Below are 21,497 nucleotides of genomic sequence, written 5' to 3' on the forward strand. Positions count from 1 at the left end.
TGTAGATACCACCACAGTTTTTGGTAGAATCTTAGCTGATGAGGCTTGCTAGAGTAAGATAGATTAGCTGGTTGAATGGTGTCACAACAACAATCTCACAGTCAACATCAGCAAGACCAAGGATTGTAGGTTTCAGGAAAGGGAGGGTGGGAAAACACACAGCAGTTCTCATTGAAAGGTCCATGGTGGAAAGGATGAATAGCTTCAAGTTAATGGATGTTGGCATCTCAGAGGATCTGTCCTAGACACACCACATTGATGCAGTCATGAAGAAGGTATGTCAGTAGCTCTATTTCATTAGAGTTTGATGAGATTCAGTATGTCACTAAAGTACTGACTTATTTGCAAATTTCTATAGATGTACAGTGAAGAGCATTCTGACTTGTTACATCATAGTCTGGCATGGAGATTCCAGTGCAGAAGATTGCAAGAAGCTGTGGCGGGTTATATACTTAGCCAGCTCCATCATGGGTACAATCCTTCCCACAAACATGGACCTCTTCAAGAGCTTGTGTCTTAAGAAGCTGGCATCCATCATTAAGGATACTCACCATCTGGATATGCCCTCTTATTACTGCCATCAGGAAAGAGCCTGAAGGCACAAAATTTGGAAACGTAGAGAGTACAGAACTTAAAAAATGTCTAATCTGTAAATATCTAAAAAAATGAAATCTCGGCAAGTTATATCTGTTGGATAATTGTTCAAAAGACATGAAACAATTATCTAAAAATAAATCAGAAAATCTTAGTAATCCCTTAGTTTTCCAAGCTGAATAAGCTTGATCTATAATGGAAGGGTGAAAAAAACAATTAGATACAATAGGACTATTTAAAACGAATTGAGTCAACCCAAAAAATCTCCGAAATTGAAACCATATACGCAATGTATGTTTAACTATCGGGTTGTCAATTCGTTTCGGCAATTTAGAAAGAGCAAAAGGGAGAGAAGTCCCTAAAATAGAACCCAAAGCATAAGCTGATACCGATTTAGTTTCTAAACTCACCCAACAAGGGCCAAAAGATCCACCCCCATCTTTCAACCAGCATAACAAATATCTAATATTAACTGCCCAATAGTAAAATCTGAAATTAGGTAATGCTAACCCGCCTTCCTTTTTTGTCTTCTGTAAATATGTTTTACCTAACCTGGGATTTTTATACTGCCATATATATGAAGAAATTTTAGAGTCAACATTAGTAAAAAAAGATTTCGGGATAAAAATTGGTATCGCTTGAAAAATAAATAAAATCTTAGGTAAAATAACCATCTTAATAGCATTAATCCTACCTATTAGAGATAGAGACAAAGGTGACCACTTAGTAAACAAACCTTTAATCTGATCAATTAAGGGTAAAAAATTAAATCCAAACAAATCTTTATGGTTCTTTGTGATTTTGATCCCTAAATAAGTAAAAGAGTCATTAACTAATTTAAAGGGTAAATTTCCATAAATTGGGACCCGTTTATTTAATGGAAACAATTCACTTTTATTAAGATTTAACTTATACCCAGAAAACTCACTAAATTGAGCCAATAATGATAAAACTGCTGGAATGGATTTCTCCGGATTAGAAATGAATAGTAATAAATCATCTGCATACAAAGATAACTTATGAATATCTGTCCCACGATTAATACCCAAAATATCCTGTGATTGTCTGATGGCAATTGCCAAAGGTTCTAAGGCAATGTTAAATAGTAATGGACTAAGAGGACATCCCTGTCTAGTGCCCCGAAATAGGCGAAAAAAGGGAGATCTTTGATTATTGGTAACCACTGAGGCTACTGGAGTATGATAAATCAATTTAATCCATGATATAAATATCGGACTAAAATTAAACTTCTCCAACACATTAAATAAGTAAGGCCATTCAACTCTGTCAAATGCTTTCTCCACATCTAATGAAATCACGCATTCTGAAGTATCATGTGAGGGAGTATAAACAATATTCAACAATCTCCTAATGTTAAAAAAAGAATAACGATTTTTAATAAAGCCAGTTTGATCATCTGAAATAATTTTGGGTAATACCTTCTCCAATCTAGATGCCAGTAACTTAGAAAAAATCTTGGAGTCTACATTCAATAAAGATATAGGTCTATAAGAAGCACAATTAGTAGGGTCTTTATCTTTCTTCAATATTAGAGAAATGGAAGCTCTATAAAAAGATTGTGGCAAATTCCCTAATCTAATGGCCTCCTCAAAAACCTTACCTAACCAAGTGGAAAGAGTAGCGGAAAAAAATTTAAAAAATTCAACTGTATAACCATCTGGACCCGGTGCTTTCCCAGAATTCATTGAGGAAATAGCCCCTTTAATTTCTACATCCGTAATAGGAGTATCCAATATCAAAAGATCATCAGCTGATAACCTTGGAAAATTTAATTTCCCCAGAAAATCAGACATGGTATTATAATCTTGAGGAAATTCAGATTGATACAGGGAGGTATAGAAATCTTGAAATGCCTTATTTATCTCATCATGATTAACTGTCAGATTCCCATTCTGCTGACCAATCTTAGTGATTTGACGTTTAACCAGAGCATTCTTCAATTGACTAGCTAACAGTTTACCAGATTTATCACTATGTATATAAAAATCAGATTTAGTTTTCATTAATTGATTTTCAATCGAGGATGTAAGTAATAAACTATGTTCCATTTGAAGTTCAACCCTTTGTTTGTAAAGCTCCTTACTAGGAGCAATCGAATATTTCTTATCAATCTCTTTAATTTTATCAACCAATAAAAGAGTTTCCATCTTGATACGTTTCCTCAAACCAACAGAATAAGAAATAATCTGTCCACGTACATAAGCTTTAAAAGTGTCCCAAAGTGTTCCGCAGGAAATATCATCTGTAGAATTAGTTGAGAAGAAGAAGTCGATCTGCTCCTCCATAAATTTAATAAAGTCAGAGTCTTGCAACAAGGTAGAGTCAAATCGCCATTGTCTAGCATTAAAAGCTGTATCCGTAAATTTCATAGAAAGTAATAACGGAGCATGATCAGAGATAGCTATAATATCATAGTTACAACCGATTACCAATGGAATAAAACAAGAGTCTACAAAAAAATAATCAATTCTTGAATAAGAGTGATAAACATGTGAGAAAAAAGAAAATTTGAATTAGACCCTTTTCAAAAAGGGCTTATTTCAAAACTTTATAATATAATTATGAAGATACGTTCAGAGCCCCTTTATAAGACTAAACAGGATTGGGAAAGAGAGCTTAGTTTTAGTATTTCTAGTGAGAATTGGGATAGAATTCTTCAATTAGTTAATACATCATCGTTATGTGCCAAACATTCACTAATACAATTTAAGGTTGTACATAGGGCCCATATGTCCAAGGATAAATTAGCTCATTTTTACTCTCATATAAGTCCTATTTGTGATAGATGTCATTCTGAAATTGCGTCTTTAACTCACATGTTTTGGTCGTGTTCATTTTTGGAGAAATATTGGAAAGATATTTTTGTTATTATTTCTGCAGTTTTGAATATTGATTTACAACCTCATCCTATTACCGCAATTTTTGGTTTACCAATGTTAGATTCACAGCATTTATCTTCTTCAGCCCGTCGAATGATTGCATTTCTAACTCTGATGGCTAGAAGATCTATATTGTTGAATTGGAAAGAAATTGATCCTCCCACTGTATTTAATTGGTTCTCTCAAGCTATGTTATGTTTAAATTTAGAAAAAATTAGAAGTGGTACTTTTGAGACTTCTATTAAATTTGAAAAGTTATGGAGACCATTTATTCAACATTTTCATATGATGTAATATGACCCTGTGCCAAGTACATTTGATTTCCCAGCTTTTAGCTTATGTATTTTGAGAGGACCGGAAGTGACGGCATTGATGAATACTTATTTTTGTGAGATATTATAAACAGCCCACTTTTTTTTTCCTTCTCTTTTGTTTGTTTTTTTTTCTTTTATATTACTTATTAGTTATAGTTATTAGATTAGATTAGCTAGTTTTGCATTATATAAATTTTTTTTTTGTTTTTTTTTTCTTTCTTTTTTCTGTTTTTTTATATTATACATTATGAAATATTTAGATTTACTATGTCCATACATATATCTTATGGCTTATGTCTTGGTAAACTCATTTATATTGTAACTATTATGTATGTTTTTTTTCATATGTAATGGAGTGTGTATGTTGGTAATTTCTTTATCAATATATCATCTGTATTCTGTCCATTTTACTAATATTAATAAAAAGATTTAGAAAGAAAGGAAAGAGCCTGAAGATACTTAATAATTCAGAGATTACTACTTTCCCTGCTGTTATCATATATTTTTGAATAGTCCATGAACACTACCTCATTATTTCTACTTTTTTTAAGCTCAGTACTTATTTATTTTTGTAACTTTTTTTCTTTTCATTGTACTACTGTCACAAAATTACAAATTTCACATTACTTAAATCAGTGATAATCTGATTTGAAACGACACAGCTTCTTTAGATGTGTGGAAAAACAGGCATTCAAATAGTCAATCTGACAAAATAAGCTATTGCTCTTAACTTTGTGCTTGTGATATGCTTATCAACTCAAGTATGTGACAATGTACAATATTTACTTCTGTCAGGTATTCATGTGAAGTCCTGAAGGTACCAGGAGTTTTCATAAGTACTCTTCCAGCTTCTCTGATGTGGACTCTTGTGCAGTTGTGACATGGTACTGATTTCTGGATACTTTCCTATTGCTTTCCAAATGGTAGCATTGGGAATGTTTTTTGTTGAATATTCATCTTGTAGCCAGGTATCAGATTGGAGTCAATCCCTTGTTCCATGCAATGAACATGTTTGTTTTAAAGGTGAGGTTTTGACAGGTTTCTGTCAACTACTTGAGGGAACAAAAACAAAGAAATAAAATTTTAACGGCTTACCATCTGAGCATCAATGTGGGAGAAAATATACTTGAGTTAAAAGCCTAAGGGTTTTAAGAATTTTCATGTTCAGAAAGTCAGTGCAGTGGATTGGGCTGCAGTTAATCAGGCAGCTGCTTATTTGGGACAACTCTTAAATAACAAAAGTTAATCGAGAAAATGGCCAGGATTCCCTTTGTTTAATTTGGGGGGACACCATGCTGCTTAATTGTGACTGGAGATGTTGCCGAACAGGTTTTTAACTAGCATCAGTCGCATGCACTACACCAGGCATGGGCAAACTACGGCCCGCGGGCCATATGCGGCCCATTAAGCTTTTTAATCCGGCCCGCAGAACTTGATGAAATTATATTAATAAACCTTGTTAACGTTTTCTCCCCACAATTCTGGCGTTTTCCCAATAGATGACACACTCTATATACATTGACCTTTGTTGAGGTGCAGCATATTACTCCACATTTGTGCTTTACTTTGTGACCTTGTGGCGACCCATTTCCTGGCACATCCGAACCGGCTCACAATTAGCCAGCGTTCCGGCTAAGAGAGATAGCCTGCGGGGATTTGCGAGCACAGAGCTCCGCATACTGGCGCGCTCTCCCTGCTTTGTCATTCTGTGGGTCGTTGTTGAGTTTTGGCACAGGGGACAATTGAATAAGAAGGAGCAGGACAAGTAGACCTGCATCTCCTACCATTTTTGAAATAAAGACAGTCAGGAGGAGAGTGATGATGATAATATCTTGAAGGATAACAGAATTTTCAGTGCTTTAAAATAATAACTGTTACTATTAAAAAAAGCTGTATTTTATTCATTTAATTTTCAGTGTTTTAAAAGTCATTTCAATAAATAGCTAAATACCATGGGACTTCAAAGACAGATATTTTGTTGTAATGCATTTGTTCATTTTCAATTGAAATTAAAGCACATGTTTTCTACATATCCCATGATATTTTATTTTCTCTTATGAGGTGTATTACCAAAACACTCCGTCCATCTGCTCCTGGTCTGGCCCCCCTGTCAAATTTTAGAACCCTTTGTGGCCCTCAAGTCAAAAAGTTTGCCCACCCCTGCACTACACTGTGCTTAGTCAGAACAGGTTTTAAACAGCATCAGTAATGTGTGCTTGTGTTCAAAAAGCAGTGAGTTTTGCCAAGAATGAGCAGTAAGGCAATTCAGAACTATATTACTTACTCCGGTTTCAAGCATTGAGGCTGGAGACGTCAAGAATGGACAGGAGTGAAAATGAAACAATTTCACGACTTCAAGTTAGGAACTATGAAGAATTTGAAGGTATTGACAGCCTTCTTGAAAATTATTCAAAGGATTGTGTGAAGGCAGTCCATTCTCTGCACTAGGTGTCTGAGCTGATTTTGTTTATTTTACAATCAATCAAAAGAATGTAGCAGTATATACTGGATGAATTTTTCTATCAATCATTATTAGGAACTAATCCAGTTTTACTGCTCTGTAGTACTATTGATTGTGTTCTAATTTGTTCTATATTTCATTTAAATATATAATTTGTGACTCAGTTAAAAAATAGTTTATCATTTTTAAAAATACCTTTTTACCTGTTTCCAAGAAACTTTGGCTACTTGGGTCAGCTGCTTAATTAGACTAAAATGTACTGGTCCCGATGTGTCCCAATTAACCAGAATCCATTGTATTTCATTATGCTGATAACAAGATTATCCTTCAATATAATGGTATTATATAAAGTCTCCTGAAGATCTGAACTTGTGTTTAGAAATTCAAAATGATTAACTGTCTAGAGCTGTGTTGTCGGACAAGTAATTCCACAAAAAATTTAACCACATTTACTTGGGTTGGGAATAGAACTATTGGCTGCATCAGTTTTTGGCCTGTGGTTAATAATAGATAACAAAACAGATTATCGTATTAGTCTAACTTGAGAGGTTAGAATAATTAATATAATGGATGAGACAACTTTGAAACCATGTCTATAAACTTAACTCTGAGTACTGATCATCATTCAGATTCAGATTCAGTTTATGGTCATTTAGAAACCACAAATGCAATGCAGTTTAAAAAATGAGACAACGTTCCTCCAGAATGATATCACAAAAGCATATGACAAAACAGACTACACTAGAAAATCTACATAACGTTTGTCAATCCCCAATCCAGAGTCCAGAGAGGCTGCTGCGTATTAATATCGCGCTACCATCTTAGCGTGTTCCCCAGAAAGGAGCTCCAAATCCACCAGACAAACAAGACCAAAAACTAAAGCTACAAGACCTGCACAAAACCACAATTACAACATACAGTTACAACAGTGCAAACAATAGCATAATTGATAAAAAAAACTGACTATAGGCACAGTAAAAATAGTCCAAAGATGTTAAAGGACTACAAATTCAAAAGAAATCAGCACACAGTTTCCACAGGTCCCCAGGGTCCCGACAGACTCTCCATCCCACGCCGGCGGCAGAAGGGAATACCCCCACTATGGACTTCCACGGTGCTGCCCGACTCAGTCTCACAGATGCAGCACACAACGAAAGCTCCATCGATCCCAGCCTCGCAGATGCAGCACACAGTGAAGCAACCTGACCTCAGTGGACTCCAAGTCCGTCGAACCTCTGAGGCGATGACCATCCCCTCCGGCACAGCTTCTCCGAGCACCATCCTCTGCTGAGCGTATTAAAATGGCCCTGCCAACGGCAACGCGACCCCGAGGACGGGGGTGGGGGGGGCCTGTTCTTCCTAGCAGAAACAACGAAGAAGGTCTACCTGGAGATTTCCCGATGTTCCTCCGTGCTCCCACGTCTGTTTTCAATCGATTATGATTGCGCACGGCACCCCGCTTCACAAACAACAGATAATCAGCTCTGGAGTGGTCGATGCAAGCTGTGCCGCACTGCCATCTTGGAAATTCAGTTGATGAAGCTGTTAGTGTCTTCAGATCCCCTCTTTTTTTTTGTTATATTAGGTGGTGGAGGAGGTTGTGGGTGTTCGTCTCAAAATATACAGTATTTGGCCCTGTTGGTGTTTCCCCAGCTTTGTTTTTCTACTCTGGTATCTGAATTTGAAGCGAAAGTCAATGCTGCTTTCCTCAGCCACTGACATATCAGATGTTGGTTGTTCAATCTGTAGACCACTGTCCCTGTAGGCAAGAATTTAATGAACTATTGTCTTGTGTCGACCTTGCAATTGTATTTCAAAAATTGACACGAGATTAGCCTTGTAACTGCATAGTAATTCATTATAAACTTTCAGAGGGTGACCTCTTCTTCCACACATTCTTCATTACTTCAACCCCACCCCACCCTCACCTGCTTCATTCCATAATCATAAGAATCAGTTTGTAGCATTGCTATGCTGTTTGTTGCAAGTAATCAAGTTAACTAGTTTTGTGTTACTGAAGGAATGTTCCATTGTTTGATAAAGATTGCAAAGATTTTTGATAGGAAGAGTTCTGCATTTAACAGCATTTTGAAGAAATGAATCATGCACTTCAAGGTGAAGGGAGCAAAGTTTAAAGGGGATGTGCAGGACAGAGTTTTAAACAGAATTGAAGGTACCTGGAAAGGACTGCCAGGAGGGATTGGGAAAGCGGATAAGATTATGGTGTTTGAGGCTTAACTTATGCATATATCTGTAGGGAATGGAGGGATATGGACATTGTGCAGGGTAAAGAGATTAGTTTAATTTCATATCATGTTTGGTACATTGTGGGATGGTGGATCTGTTCCTGTGCTGTATTGTTCTATGTGCTAATGTATTTTTTTTTAAATTACTTCATGAGCTGAGAAGGAAGTTACATCTATATTTCATTACTAGGATATTGGGATCATGGAAACATAGAAAATAGGTGTAGGAGTAAGCCATTCGGCCCTTTGAGCCTGCACTGCTATTCAGTATGATCATGGCTGATCATCCAACTCAGAGCCCTTTATCTGCTTTCTCTCCATACCCTCGATCCCTTTAGCCACAAGGGCCATATCTAACTTCCTCTTAAATATAGCCAATGAACCGGCCTCAACTGTTTCCTGTGGCAGAGAATTCCACAGATTCACCACTCTCTGTGTGAAGAAGTTTTTCCTCATCTCGGTCCTAAAAGGCTTCCCCTTTATCCTTAAACTGTGTCCCCTCGTACTGGACTTCACCAACATCGGAAGCAATCTTCTTGCATCCAGCCTGTCCAATCCCTTTAGAATTTTATACATTTCAATAAGATCCCCCCTCAATCTTCTAAATTCCAGTGAGTACAAGCCTAGTCGATCCAGTCTTTCTTCATATGAAAGTCCTGCCATCACAGGAATCAATCTGGTGAACCTTCTCTGTACTCCCTCTATGGCAAGAATGTCTTTCCTCAGATTAGGGGACCAAAACTGCACACAATACTCAAGGTGCAGTCTCACCAAGGCCTTGTACAACTGCAGTAGACCCTCCCTGCTCCTGTACTCAAATCCTTTTGCTATGAATGCCAACATACCATTTGCCTTTTTCACCGCCTGCTGTACTTGCATGCCCACCTTCAATGACTGGTGTACAATGACACCCAGGTCTAGTTGCACCTCCCCTTTTCCTAATCGGCCACCGTTCAGATAATAATCTGTTTTCCTGTTCTTGCAACCAAAGTGGATAGCCTCACATTTATCCACATTAAATTGCATCTGCCATGAATTTGCCCACTCACCTAACCTATCCAAGTTACCCTGCATCCTCTTAGCATCCTCCTCACAGCTAACACTGCCACACAGCTTCGTGTCATCCGCAAACTTGGAGATGCTGCATTTAATTCCCTCGTCTGAATCATTAATATATATTGTAAACAATTGGGGTCCCAGCACTGAGCCTTGCGGTACCCCACTAGTCACTGCCTGCCATTCTGAAAAGGTATCGTTTACTCCCACTCTTTGCTTCCTGTCTGCCAACCAATTCTCTATCCACATTAATACCATACCCCCAATACTGTGTGCTTTAAGTTTGCACACTAAGCTCCTGTGTGAGACCTAGTCAAAAGCCTTTTGAAGATCTAAATATACCACATCCATGTGTCCTCCCCTATCCACTCTACTAGTTACATCTTCAAAAAATTCTATAAGATGCATCAGACATGATTTTCCTTCCACAAATCCATGTTGACTTTGTCCGATGATTTCACCTCTTTCCAAATGTGCTGTTATCACAACTTTGATAACCGACTCTAGCATTTTCCCCACCAACGATGTCAGACTAACCGGTCTATAATTCCCCGGTTTTTCTCTCCCTTTTTTTAAAAAGTGGGGTTACATTAGCCACCCTCCAATCCTCAGGAACTAATCCAGAATCTAAGGAGTTTTGAAAAATTATGACTGATGCATCCACTATTTCTTGGGCTTCTTCCTTAAGCACTCTGCGATGCAGACCATCTGGCCCTGAGGATTTATCTGCCTTTAATCCCTTCAATTTACCTAACACCACTTCCCTACTTACATGTATTTCCCTCAGTTTCTCCATCTCACTAGACCCTCGGTCCCCTACTATTTCCAGAAGATTATTTATGTCCTCCTTAGTGAAGACAGAACCAAAGTAATTATTCATTTGGTCTGCCATGTCCTTGTTCCCTATGATCAATTCACCTGTTTCTGATTTAAAGGACCTACATTTGTCTTCACCAATCTTTTTCTTTTCACATATCTATAAAAGCTTTTACAGTCAGTTTTTATGTTCCCTGCCAGCTTTCTTTCGTAATCTTTTTTCCCTTTCCTAATTAAGCCCTTTGTCCTCCTCTGCTGGTCTCTGAATTTCTCCCAGTCCTCAGGTGTGCTGCTTTTTTTTTTGCTAGTTTATATGTTTCTTCTTTGGACTTGATACTATCCCTTATTTCCCTTCTCAGCCACGGGTGCACTACCTTCCCTGGTTTATTCTTTTGCCAAACTGGGATGAACAATTGTAGTTCATCCATGTGATCTTTAAATGCTTGCCATTGCATATCCACCACCAGCCCTTTAAGTATCATTTGCCAGTCTACCTTAGCTAATTCACGTCTCATACCTTCAAAGTTACCCTTCTTTAAGTTCAGAACCTTTGTTTCTGAATTAACTATGTCACTCTCCATCTTAATGAAGAATTCCACCATATTATGGTCACTCTTACCCAAGGGGCCTCGCACGACAAGATTCCTAACTAACCCTTCCTCATTGCTCAATAGCCCATCTAGAATGGCCTGCTCTTTAGTTGGTTCCTCGACATGTTGGTTCAGAAAACCATCCTGCATACATTCCAAGAAATCCTCTTCCTCAGCACCCTTACCAATTTGGTTCACCCAATCTATGTGTAGATTGAAGTCACCCATTATAACTACTGTTCCTTTATTGCATGCATTTCTAATTTCCTGTTTAATGCCATCCCCAACCTCACTACTACTGTTAGGTGGCCTGTACGCAACTCCCACCAGCGCTTTCTGCCCCTTAGTGTTATGCAGCGCTACCCATATCGATTCCACATCCTCCAGGCTAATGTCCTTCCTTTCTATTGCTTTACTGTCCTCTCCAACCAGCAGTGCTACCCCACCTCCTTTTCTTTCCTGTCTATCCCTTCTGAATATTGAATATCCCTGGATGTTGAGCTCCCATCCTTGGTCACCCTGGAGCCATGTCTCTGTGATCCCAACTATATCATATTCATTAATAACTATCTGCACATTCAATTCATCCACCTTGTTATGAATGCTCCTGGCATTGACACACAAAGCCTTCAGGTTGGTTTTACAACACTCTTAGCCCTTATACAATTATTTTGAAAAGTGGCCCTTTTTGCTTTTTGCCCTGGATTTGCCTGCCTGCCACTTTTACTTTTCACCTTACTACTTTTTGCTTCTACCCTCTGTCTCTCTGCACTTGTTCCCATCCCATTTATACACGCTTATTAAAATTTACTAAAACCTGTAGCTCTTGCATCTGTATTTTAAGATCAAGAAAAGAGAAATTGCCTTTCAACTCACAAGAGAGCATAGGCTGTCAAATTTTTGCTGTTGATGTTTCTGTAGCAGGCAATTTCTTTTTTACAAGTTTGAGTTGCTAGCTCAGTGTTCAACCCAACACAGATGGAAAGTGTGCACGGCTGGATTTGAACTCTGGACCTTCTGCCTCAAAGTCGAGTGCTGATGCCACCATGCTACCAGCCCGCTTGTTTTAAGATCAGACTTGACCAATATTTCTCAGTCATCCCTTCAACTTCCGTTTAACGTTTTTATAATGCAACTTTCATTCTTTCAATAATTAGTACTCAGTGCTCTTTATTAGGGAACTACACAAACAAAATATTGTATCAGAATAATTGAATGAGTAACTACTGAAATGTGCCTTGATTTGTGGATTGAGCATACTATTGTAAAAAGCAAAACTGATTTTGGTGGGATGTTTTCCACCTAAGGTATTGCTTTAAGATTTTTAAATATATTGATATCACAAGGAAAAAAATAAGTGAATACTTAAATTGATTTAAAACATCAGAATCTGGAGTGTTATCACTAATTAGTATTGTGAAATTTGTTTTGTGGCAGAAGCACATTCCAAACACACACATTTAATATAAGCTACATTAAGGGACAGAAAATTAAACAATGCAAAAAGAAAAGCAAAATATGTGGTAGTATTCACGGATTCATAGTCTATGCAAAGATCTGATAATGGAGATTAAGAAGCTGTTCTTAGAACATTGAGTGTGTGTATCTTTAGGCTCCTAAACCTGATGGTATAGGATGGTAGGAATGAGAAGAGGGCATGTCCTGGATGGTGGGGTACAGAAACCCAGGTTTTGATGTTTGTTGATTAGTATTAAGGGGATGATGATGTTAAATGCTAGGCTGTAAATAATAAACAGTCTGACATGGGTATTGCTGTTGTACAGGTGGTCAAGGCTAAGTTGAAAGCCAGTGAGGTTACATCTGCAGTAGACCTATTGTGGCACAAGTCAAATTGCGGCAGGTCCAGATCTTTGCTCGGGCAAGAGCTATTTCTAGTCATGACTAATTTCTCAAAGTTCTTCATCATAGTAGATGTGAGTGCTAAAGGGCAATTGTTGATGAAGCAGCTCACTCTACTCTTGGGTGCTGTTATGATTTATGCTTTTTTGAAGTAGGTAGAAACCGCTGAATGCAACAATGAGAGATTGAACATTAAAGCTACCTCGAGGAAATCTGCAGATGCTGGAAATTCAAACAACACACACAAAATGCTGGTGGAACACAGCAGGCCAGGCAGCATCTATAAGGAGAAGCACTGTCTACATTTCGGGCTGAGACCCTTCTTCAGGACTGATGACATATGTCCTGATGAAGGGTCTCGACCCGAAACATTGACAGTGCTTCTCCTTATAGATGCTGCCTGGCCTTATGTGTTCCACCAGCATTTTGTGTGTGTTGATTAAAGCTACTTGCTGTTTATACTCCGATGTGATGTTTAAGGAAGTAAAACTGACCAACAAATTTACACTGGGGAAAAGCTTGAGGAAATTTCACTGAGAATGTCAATGAATCTGTGTGCTTGTGTAGTGATACAATGCAGCTCTTTCTCTCAGCAGTGCTCAGCAGGTCTCAGCAGCTCTTAATGGATTCCTTCAATTTAAAGTGTCTGAATTTGAAAACACAAACCCACAGAATTCTTATATTAAATGTGGAAATTGACTGATTGGCTGACAAAGAATAAAATGTCATGACAATTTACTTTGATCTTATTAAATCTGTCTGGTCCCCATTTTGTCAATTTATTTAATAAATTAAATTAAAAGTAAAAATAGGAAATAAACCAGCATGTAACAGGAAATTCTTCTGACAAGGTTTGGCAAATGGTAGGTCTCTTTAAAAATTAATTTTTAGCTGCTTGACTAGATTTTAATCTTGTTACCTTCAATTTCCAGCATCTGATAATGACCCTGCTACATTCATTTACCTTTTTTGTAATTGTCCTTCTGAGGAATATGAGTTATACATTCTTGTAGTATCATGGGTTTTTGTTGTTGGTCCTTTCTCTGCCTTATGGCATATCGGGCAGCAACCTTGACGTTTCTTTAGCAGTTTTATCTGTATTTTTACAAGGCCAAGTTGCCAGCTCAACGCTCAACCCATAATGGATGGAAAGCATGCAAGGAGCTAGCTTGATTCGAACCCAGAACCACTCTCCTCAAAGTCCAGTGCAGATCCACTGCACCATCAACCAGCTTAAATATCATGAGAGTTGATGCTAAACCATGGTTTGTAAGAAATACACATGTAGGTGGCAAAAAGATGGAATGAGTAAATGTTAGTGAAAGACTAACAACTGTTTCCGGATCTGGATTAGTGATTAAAACAATTGATTATTCTCATTTTTTGCAGATGTCCTCCGATGAAGAAAGCACTTTCAGTCCAGTATTGCCTAAAGATTCAGATCGTGGTAGTTCGGTTTCTTCAGAGCTACAGGTAGGGAGAAGCAATTTCCTTTTTAGGTGTTCAATGGAACTTTATAAAGCACTTTGTATATATCAATTTTAAAGAAAGCTCATTAGTATACTTAGCAGTAATACACATATTATAGATGAGTGTGAATCCCTTGCAGGGTAAGTTTTTATTTTGATTGTGGTGTTGTATTTTTCCCACTTGCTCCACAAGTTGGTATTTCTCCAATATTTTGGCTTATCTTCTGGAAATGACATCAACATGGAGGAGGTCTGTTTGCCTTTTTGGTATAGGCAGATCTTCTGGGTTAATTATGGTTTGGTGCTAATGTTATTGATTAGGAGATCTGTCATGAGCATTAATAGCTTTGTGCTGTTGCAGATCGTATACTGTCAGTGCCAAGTTCAAAATGCCTCAACTGAGTCAACTGCATAAAATTTTCACTAATGTGTTCATAAATAATCTTTTTCTGCAGTCTACAAAACAAATCAACAGTATTTTAAAAGAATAGAAAACTGTAGATGCTAAAACCTGAACTAGAGGAAAAATTGGAAATAATCAGTAGATTTAGTAGCATCTGTGATGAGAACTGAAATTTTGTATATTTTTTCCCACTGCAGTTACTGTTGATCTGCAGTACAGTTCTGGCATTTTTGTTTCTACCTCTCAATGCATAGTTTCAAGCAGAGCTGAAATCAACAGTGATAGAATCAAAATTTGCATAATTGGGTGTTCTGGGTATATTTGTCACCAAGAGCATGGTACTTGTAATTAGAAAGGCATATATAATGTAAACTCTGGATGTGTGCTTTAGCACTCTTAAGACATTAAAGTAATTTCTTTAGTCCCTCTGAGATGTTTAAAGACTCCCATGTTTAAGAAGAATTGGGTAAATTAATCCCTGCCTCAGGACTAAACTCCTGGCAGAGATTACCTCTCAACTTCACTGAAAGATTGTGATTGTTTCATCTTAAACATGAGGTTCTGCAAATGCTGGAAATCCAGAGTATCATAATTCATATTATTGGATAAATTGCAGTAAAAATTTAGTTTTATCTAGAGATAATAAAAATGGACACTTCTGACACGTCTTTCATGGCATATTTGTATGCCTTTACAAACCTTTGTCTTTTAAAATTGTTGAAAAAGTGGTTGGAAATAATGTTACATATAACATATAACCATATAACAATCACAGCACGGAAACAGGCCATCTTGGCCCTCCTAGTCCGTGCCGAACACTTAATCTCACCTAGTCCCACCTACCCGCACTCAGCCCATAACCCTCCACTCCTTTCCTGTCCATATACCTATCCAATTTTACCTTAAATGACACAACTGAACTGGCCTCTACTACTTCTACAGGAAGCTCATTCCACACAGCCATCACTCTTTGAGTAAAGAAATACCCCCTCGTGTTTCCCTTAAACTTCTGCCCCCTAACTCTTAAATCATGTCCTCTAGTTTGAATCTCCCCTACTCTCAATGGAAACAGCCTGTTCACGTCAACTCTATCTATCCCTCTCAAAATTTAAAATACCTCGATCAAATCCCCCCTCAACCTTCTACGCTCCAATGAATAGAGACCTAACTTGTTCAAACTTTCTCTGTAACTTAATTGCTGAAACCCAGGTAACATCCTAGTAAATCGTCTCTGCACTCTCTCTAATTTATTGATATCTTTCCTATAATTCGGTGACCAGAACTGCACACAATATTCCAAATTTGGCCTTACCAATGCCTTGTACAACTTCAGCATTACATCCCAACTTCTGTAATCAATGCTTTGATTTATAAAGGCCAGCGTTCCAAAAGCCCTCTTCACCACCCTATCTACATGAGACTCCACTTTCAGGGAACTATGCACAGTTATTCCTAGATCTCTCTGTTCCTCTGCATTCCTCAATGCCCTGCCATTTACTCTGTATGTTCTATTTGGATTATTCCTGCCAAAATGTAGAACCTCACACTTCTCAGCATTAAACTGCATCTGCCAACGTTCAGCCCATTCTTCTAACCGGCATAAATCTCCCTGCAAGCTTTGAAAATCCACCTCATTATCCACAACACCTCCTACCTTAGTATCATCGGCATACTTATTAATCCAATTTACCACCCCATCATCCAGATCATTTATGTATATTACAAACAACATTGGGCCCAAAACAGACCCCTGAGGCACCCCGCTAGTCACCGGCCTCCATCCCGATAAACAATTATCCACCACTACTCTCTGGCATCTCCCATCTAGCCACTGTTGAATCCATTTTATTACTCCAGCATTAATACCTAACGACTGAACCTTCTTAACTAACCTTCCATGTGGAACTTTGTCAAAGGCTTTGCTGAAGTCCATATAGACTACATCCACTGCCTTACCCTCGTCAACATTCCTCGTAACTTCTTCAAAAAATTCAATAAGGTTTGTCAAACATGACCTTCCACGCACAAATCCATGCTGGCTACTTCTAATCAGATCCCGTCTATCCAGATAATTATAAATAGTTGGTTTACATGTTGTAAACCAAACTGGTATCAACTCTATCAATTTTAAATCCAATGGTAAAATCGTAGGTCAAATGAAGATATGCTTCAATTTTAAAATCCGTGGCTTAACTCCACTGTATTGTACTGCATTTCTGTGGGAGAGGTAAAGAAAAGAGTATCCAGGTTTCCTGAAATTCATAACATAATTGTGTAAACATGAGTAGAAATGTTACCAGATGAGTTTGCTTAAGTTTGGTGGGTAGCTGGGAAAGTTGCTTAGTTTTGTTTCAATCAATGATGGAGTAGCTGTTTTCAGGTTCTTTGAATCTTCTACCACATAACGTAGGTTTATTAAAGTTAATCTGGATGTCAGTTTGTATACAATTTTCCTTCTGTTTTTCCCTGCCTGACCATGATATATCGTAAAGCCAGTGTGCTCTTTAGACAGAAACATTTTAAATCATCGTTTTTTAAATGTTACCATGAACCGCTTAAATCAGAATGAGAAAGGCACGCAATGTGTATCGTAGAAGTGAGTTGCAGAAATCTCTTCGCAGCTCATTAAAGTTACTAGGTAACTTTAGAATTCAATACCAGAATTCAGTGTCTGACCAAGTCCTTTGCAAGTGGAAGTTTTATGCCTTATTCTGTACAAATGGGAGTTGAACCAATGATTGTTGCCCACTGCATTTACAGGAATCATTGAATAAATATTTCAAGACATTTAAGATGTGGCTCTGCCTCTAGCTGAGGAAAGGATAGCGTCTATGACTAAGGAATGGCTTTCGGTAGGCAAAGGCTTCAGTCGTATTTAGTTGCAGGAAAACTTGGCTCATCCTTACTGGGTTCCAGGAATGCATTCTATCATATGGATGCAGCAGCATAGCATACATTTTTTGACCAGTTTTTTTTGAGTATTCAGGTAAATTATGAGAGAATTGCACAGGTTCTTGAAGAGGCATGATAATAAAGGTGCGAAAATCTGCAGATGTTGGAAATCCAAGCAACACACAGCAATGCTGGAGGAGCTCAGCAGGCCAGACAGCATCTATAGGGAAAAAGTAAACAGTCAATGTTTCCAATGTTTCAGGCTGAGACCCTTCATCAGGACTGGGAAAAAAAGAGATGAGAAGTTGGAGCAAGAAGATGGAGGGAGGGGTAGGGGAGGAATAAGTACAAGGTGGTAGGGTTAGGTGAAACTGGAAAGGTGGGGGTGGGGTGGTGAAGTAAAGAGCCTGGAAGCTGATTGGTGAAAGAGATATAAGGCTGGAGATGGGGAAAATCTAATAGAGGGTAGAAGACTATGGAAGAAAGGAAAGGGGGAGGTGCAGCAGAGGGAGGTAATAGGCAAGTAGGGAAATGAGGTGAGAGAGGGAAATGGAATGAAGGTCGGGAGGGTGTGCAATTACTGGAAGTTCAAGAAATCAACGGTCATGACCATAAATGTTAGGCAGATAAGACTTGTTACTAAATAGTTAATTAGTTTAAAATTAAAAACTACGAATTGATATACCATAGTTTCCCAATTCTGATGAAAGGTTATTTAAACTGAAACTTTAAATATTTCTCTTTAGATGCTTCCTGACTTGCTAAGTATTTCTATCATTATGCTGTTTATTTCCCATGTACAACAGTTGGTGTGCATAATATAAATTGAGGATTGACAATCTAATTGATGTGGGTAGTGAGAAATGGTAAGCAGTATTTGCCCATTAAATGATGGACATTCTAAATGGGCTGCCTTTCTTGGTTAAAATGTGATGATTTGCCTTACGACTTCTAAACAGTTCAGTAAGTTCAGTAATTTTATGTTGTGATGTCTTAATCATTTATTCAGTTATGGGATGTGAAAAATACTGTAATTTTGGATTTGTTGTCAATTCCTAATTATTTCTATAAATTAAGAAGCTATTTAGAATCGACTTGTGTTGGTGGTCCTGGAGTTTCATATAAAAACAGACAGGAAGGATGTCTTATTTCCTTCCCTGAAGAACATAAGAACCAGATGCACCTTTTTACAAAATTGAACAAATAAACTGCTGGAGGAACTCTGTCTGTCTCAATGAAGGCTCTTAACCCATAATATCAACTGTTTCCCTCCACAGATACTGCCTGTTCATTCAGTTCTCCTGATCAAATTCCATCTGCTAACACTGCCCAATTTTCTATCTGACTTGTTTCCTGCTGTAACTTTAAACATCATCCTGGCTATTCTCAACACTATCAAATTTCATATTTTTCACAAACTTAATACCTCCTAACATATATCACACACACCACTGATCCATGTGGTGCATCAGAAGTCGCAGACTTCCCATCAGGAAAAACATCTTTCCATCACCACCTTCTGCCTCATTTTACTTTCCGAGAGCCAGTTTGTATTGAATTCCATGTTCTTTGACAAAGTCACACTACATCCATATAGACATTATCTATTGTTCTGCCTTCGTCAATCTCTTTGATTACCTCATCACAAAAAAAACCATTAGTGAGACAGGAGTTTCTCTAAAAGCAAGCTGACTATTAATAATTCCCTGTTTCCAAACAAAAATCTGTCCTTTTGAGTTTTCTATAATAATAATGAAAGACTTACTAGCCTGTATTTCCGTGGTTTATCCCTGTTGGCCACCTTAAAGAAATATCATCAGCTGTCCTCCAGTTTTCTGTTACCTCACCTTAGGCTAACCAGCAATCTTCTTTCTTGTCACCCATTGCAACATGGGGTAGATCGGTATTGAGGATTTATCCACCCTTGTGTTCCAAGCAGATAATGTGAAATTAAGAGATGTTGTTGATAGTGAAGAATCTTTTCATAGATTACAAGGGGATTTTGATTAGCTAGGGAAGTGGACCAAGGAGTGGCAAATGGATTTCAATACAGGTAAGTGTGAGGTTATACATTTTGGAAAAGTCAAAGTAGCATAGGGTTTATACTGTGAATGGTAGGACACTAGGGGGCATAGATTTAAGGTGAGAGGGGAAAGATTTAAGAGGAACTTTGGGCAACTTTTTCACTCTGGTGCTAGTCATTATGTGGAATGAGTTGCCAGAGGAGTACAATAGTATTAGTTAAACACTTGCATAAGTACATGGAGGATTAGACGGTTATGGGCCAAATGCAGAAACTTGAACGAGCTGGGTGGCATTGTGGTTGGCATGTACTCACTGAGCCAAAGGGCCTGTATCCATGCTGTATCGTTCTATGACATTTTATCGTTAGATGACTACATCATCTAGAATAGTCCCTACATGATCCAGACTTCCAAAACAATGCTCCTTGGAATCTGCTGTCCTCCACAGCTGTTTTTTTACAGGCAGTGTTTGTTCTATTATCTGTGGCTATTTAATATAGGTTTAAAGCATTCACAAAATAGTAATGTGGAAGGCCAAAATTGATGAGCAGAAATTGCATTTGTGAAGCTTTTTTTAATATGATGTGTTTCTTCCACCACTCCTCCGCCCCCCCCCCCCCCACCTCCCACCCTTGCATTTGATCTGCGTATGTTTTGGCTTGCAAAACGAAGTGCTATAACTGATCAGCTTCTATTAATTATAAATTAATGATCAGCTTTCTATTTTATTAATTACAAATGAATTTGGAAGGCAGGATACTATAAAGGGAATTAAGAAAGTAAATGCTGAGTCTCCCATTTTCAATTGTTGATTTATAGTCTCCTTGGTATTTTGATTTCCTTAATAGTTGGCCCTTCTGAAGGTGAGTCTGTTCTGTCCATATGTAAGAGTTTTGGTTATTGTGAAGTAACAAAATATGTACTTTTACCCTAAAAGGATGAGTATGAAGAGCTCCTACGTTATGCAGTGGTAACTCCAAAGTGGGATTCTAGTGGCCTCAGACAGTCGCATTCCATGACTAAATCTGCAGCAAGTGACAAAGCTTTAAGTGCAGTAGCAGGTGACCAGTTTCAGAATTTTCCACGATCTTCAAAAACTTTCTTGTCCAAACCACTCTTTGAAATTGTGCCAGCAAGTGAATTGTACTATCAGGCAGCAAACATTAATATGTTCAAAGTGTATATAATTAAGAAGCACAGTCAGAAATTTGAGTTTAACGTGTATCTGAACAGTGAATGTTATTTTGTGAACCTTCATTTGAACTGTTAACTTGCATATATGGTAATACTCTTGGTCTCTGAGGATGTGTTAACTGTCTTGCCCCAGAAATAAGAAATTTATAATCAGGCTGACAATCTAAAATTCTTCTTGAAAATGGTTGAAAATGATTACATCTCCTTAATGTGACCTGGCTATGTTTTGTCATTCCTCTTTAATACTGCTACAAACTGGGAAAAGAAAATTACCCCTTGCATTTTTAGAACATAGAAATCTACAGCATATACGCCTTCTTAAAAACACTGTCAACCTGAGCAGCAGCGTTGAATGTCCTCCACACTGCCAAGAGTCTTACCATTAATATTGTATTCTGTCTTCAAATTTGACCTCCAAAATGAACCACTGCATCCTATTGATGTCTCTTTGTACCCTCTGACAACCCTCCAGACTATCCTAACATCCCCAACTTTTATGTTACCAGCTAACTTACTAACCCATCCTTCTACTTCTTCAACCAGGTCATTTATAAAAATCACAAAAAGGATGGGTCCCAGAACCGATCCCTGAAGAGCACCACTGGTCATTGCCCTCCATGCAGAATACAAACCATCTACAACCACCCTTTCCCTTCTGAGGGCAAGCCAATTCTGGAT

At 38.0% G+C, this 21,497-nt stretch overlaps 1 protein-coding gene across 3 annotated transcripts in view; it reads left to right on the forward strand.

Annotated features, from left to right (window-relative positions):
* poc5 (POC5 centriolar protein homolog (Chlamydomonas)) overlaps window positions 1-21,497 on the forward strand; it is a 123,690-nt gene that overhangs the window by 4,124 nt on the left and 98,069 nt on the right. For all 3 annotated transcript variants that reach the window (XM_059974524.1, XM_059974526.1, XM_059974525.1), the window contains exons 2-3: window positions 14,227-14,310; window positions 20,563-20,686. In XM_059974524.1, the coding sequence (XP_059830507.1) occupies window positions 14,227-14,310; window positions 20,563-20,686 (208 nt within the window). The remainder of the gene's footprint in view (window positions 1-14,226; window positions 14,311-20,562; window positions 20,687-21,497) is intronic.

Source organism: Hypanus sabinus, chromosome 7, assembly GCF_030144855.1.
Source record: "Hypanus sabinus isolate sHypSab1 chromosome 7, sHypSab1.hap1, whole genome shotgun sequence".
Classification (NCBI taxonomy): domain Eukaryota; kingdom Metazoa; phylum Chordata; class Chondrichthyes; order Myliobatiformes; family Dasyatidae; genus Hypanus; species Hypanus sabinus.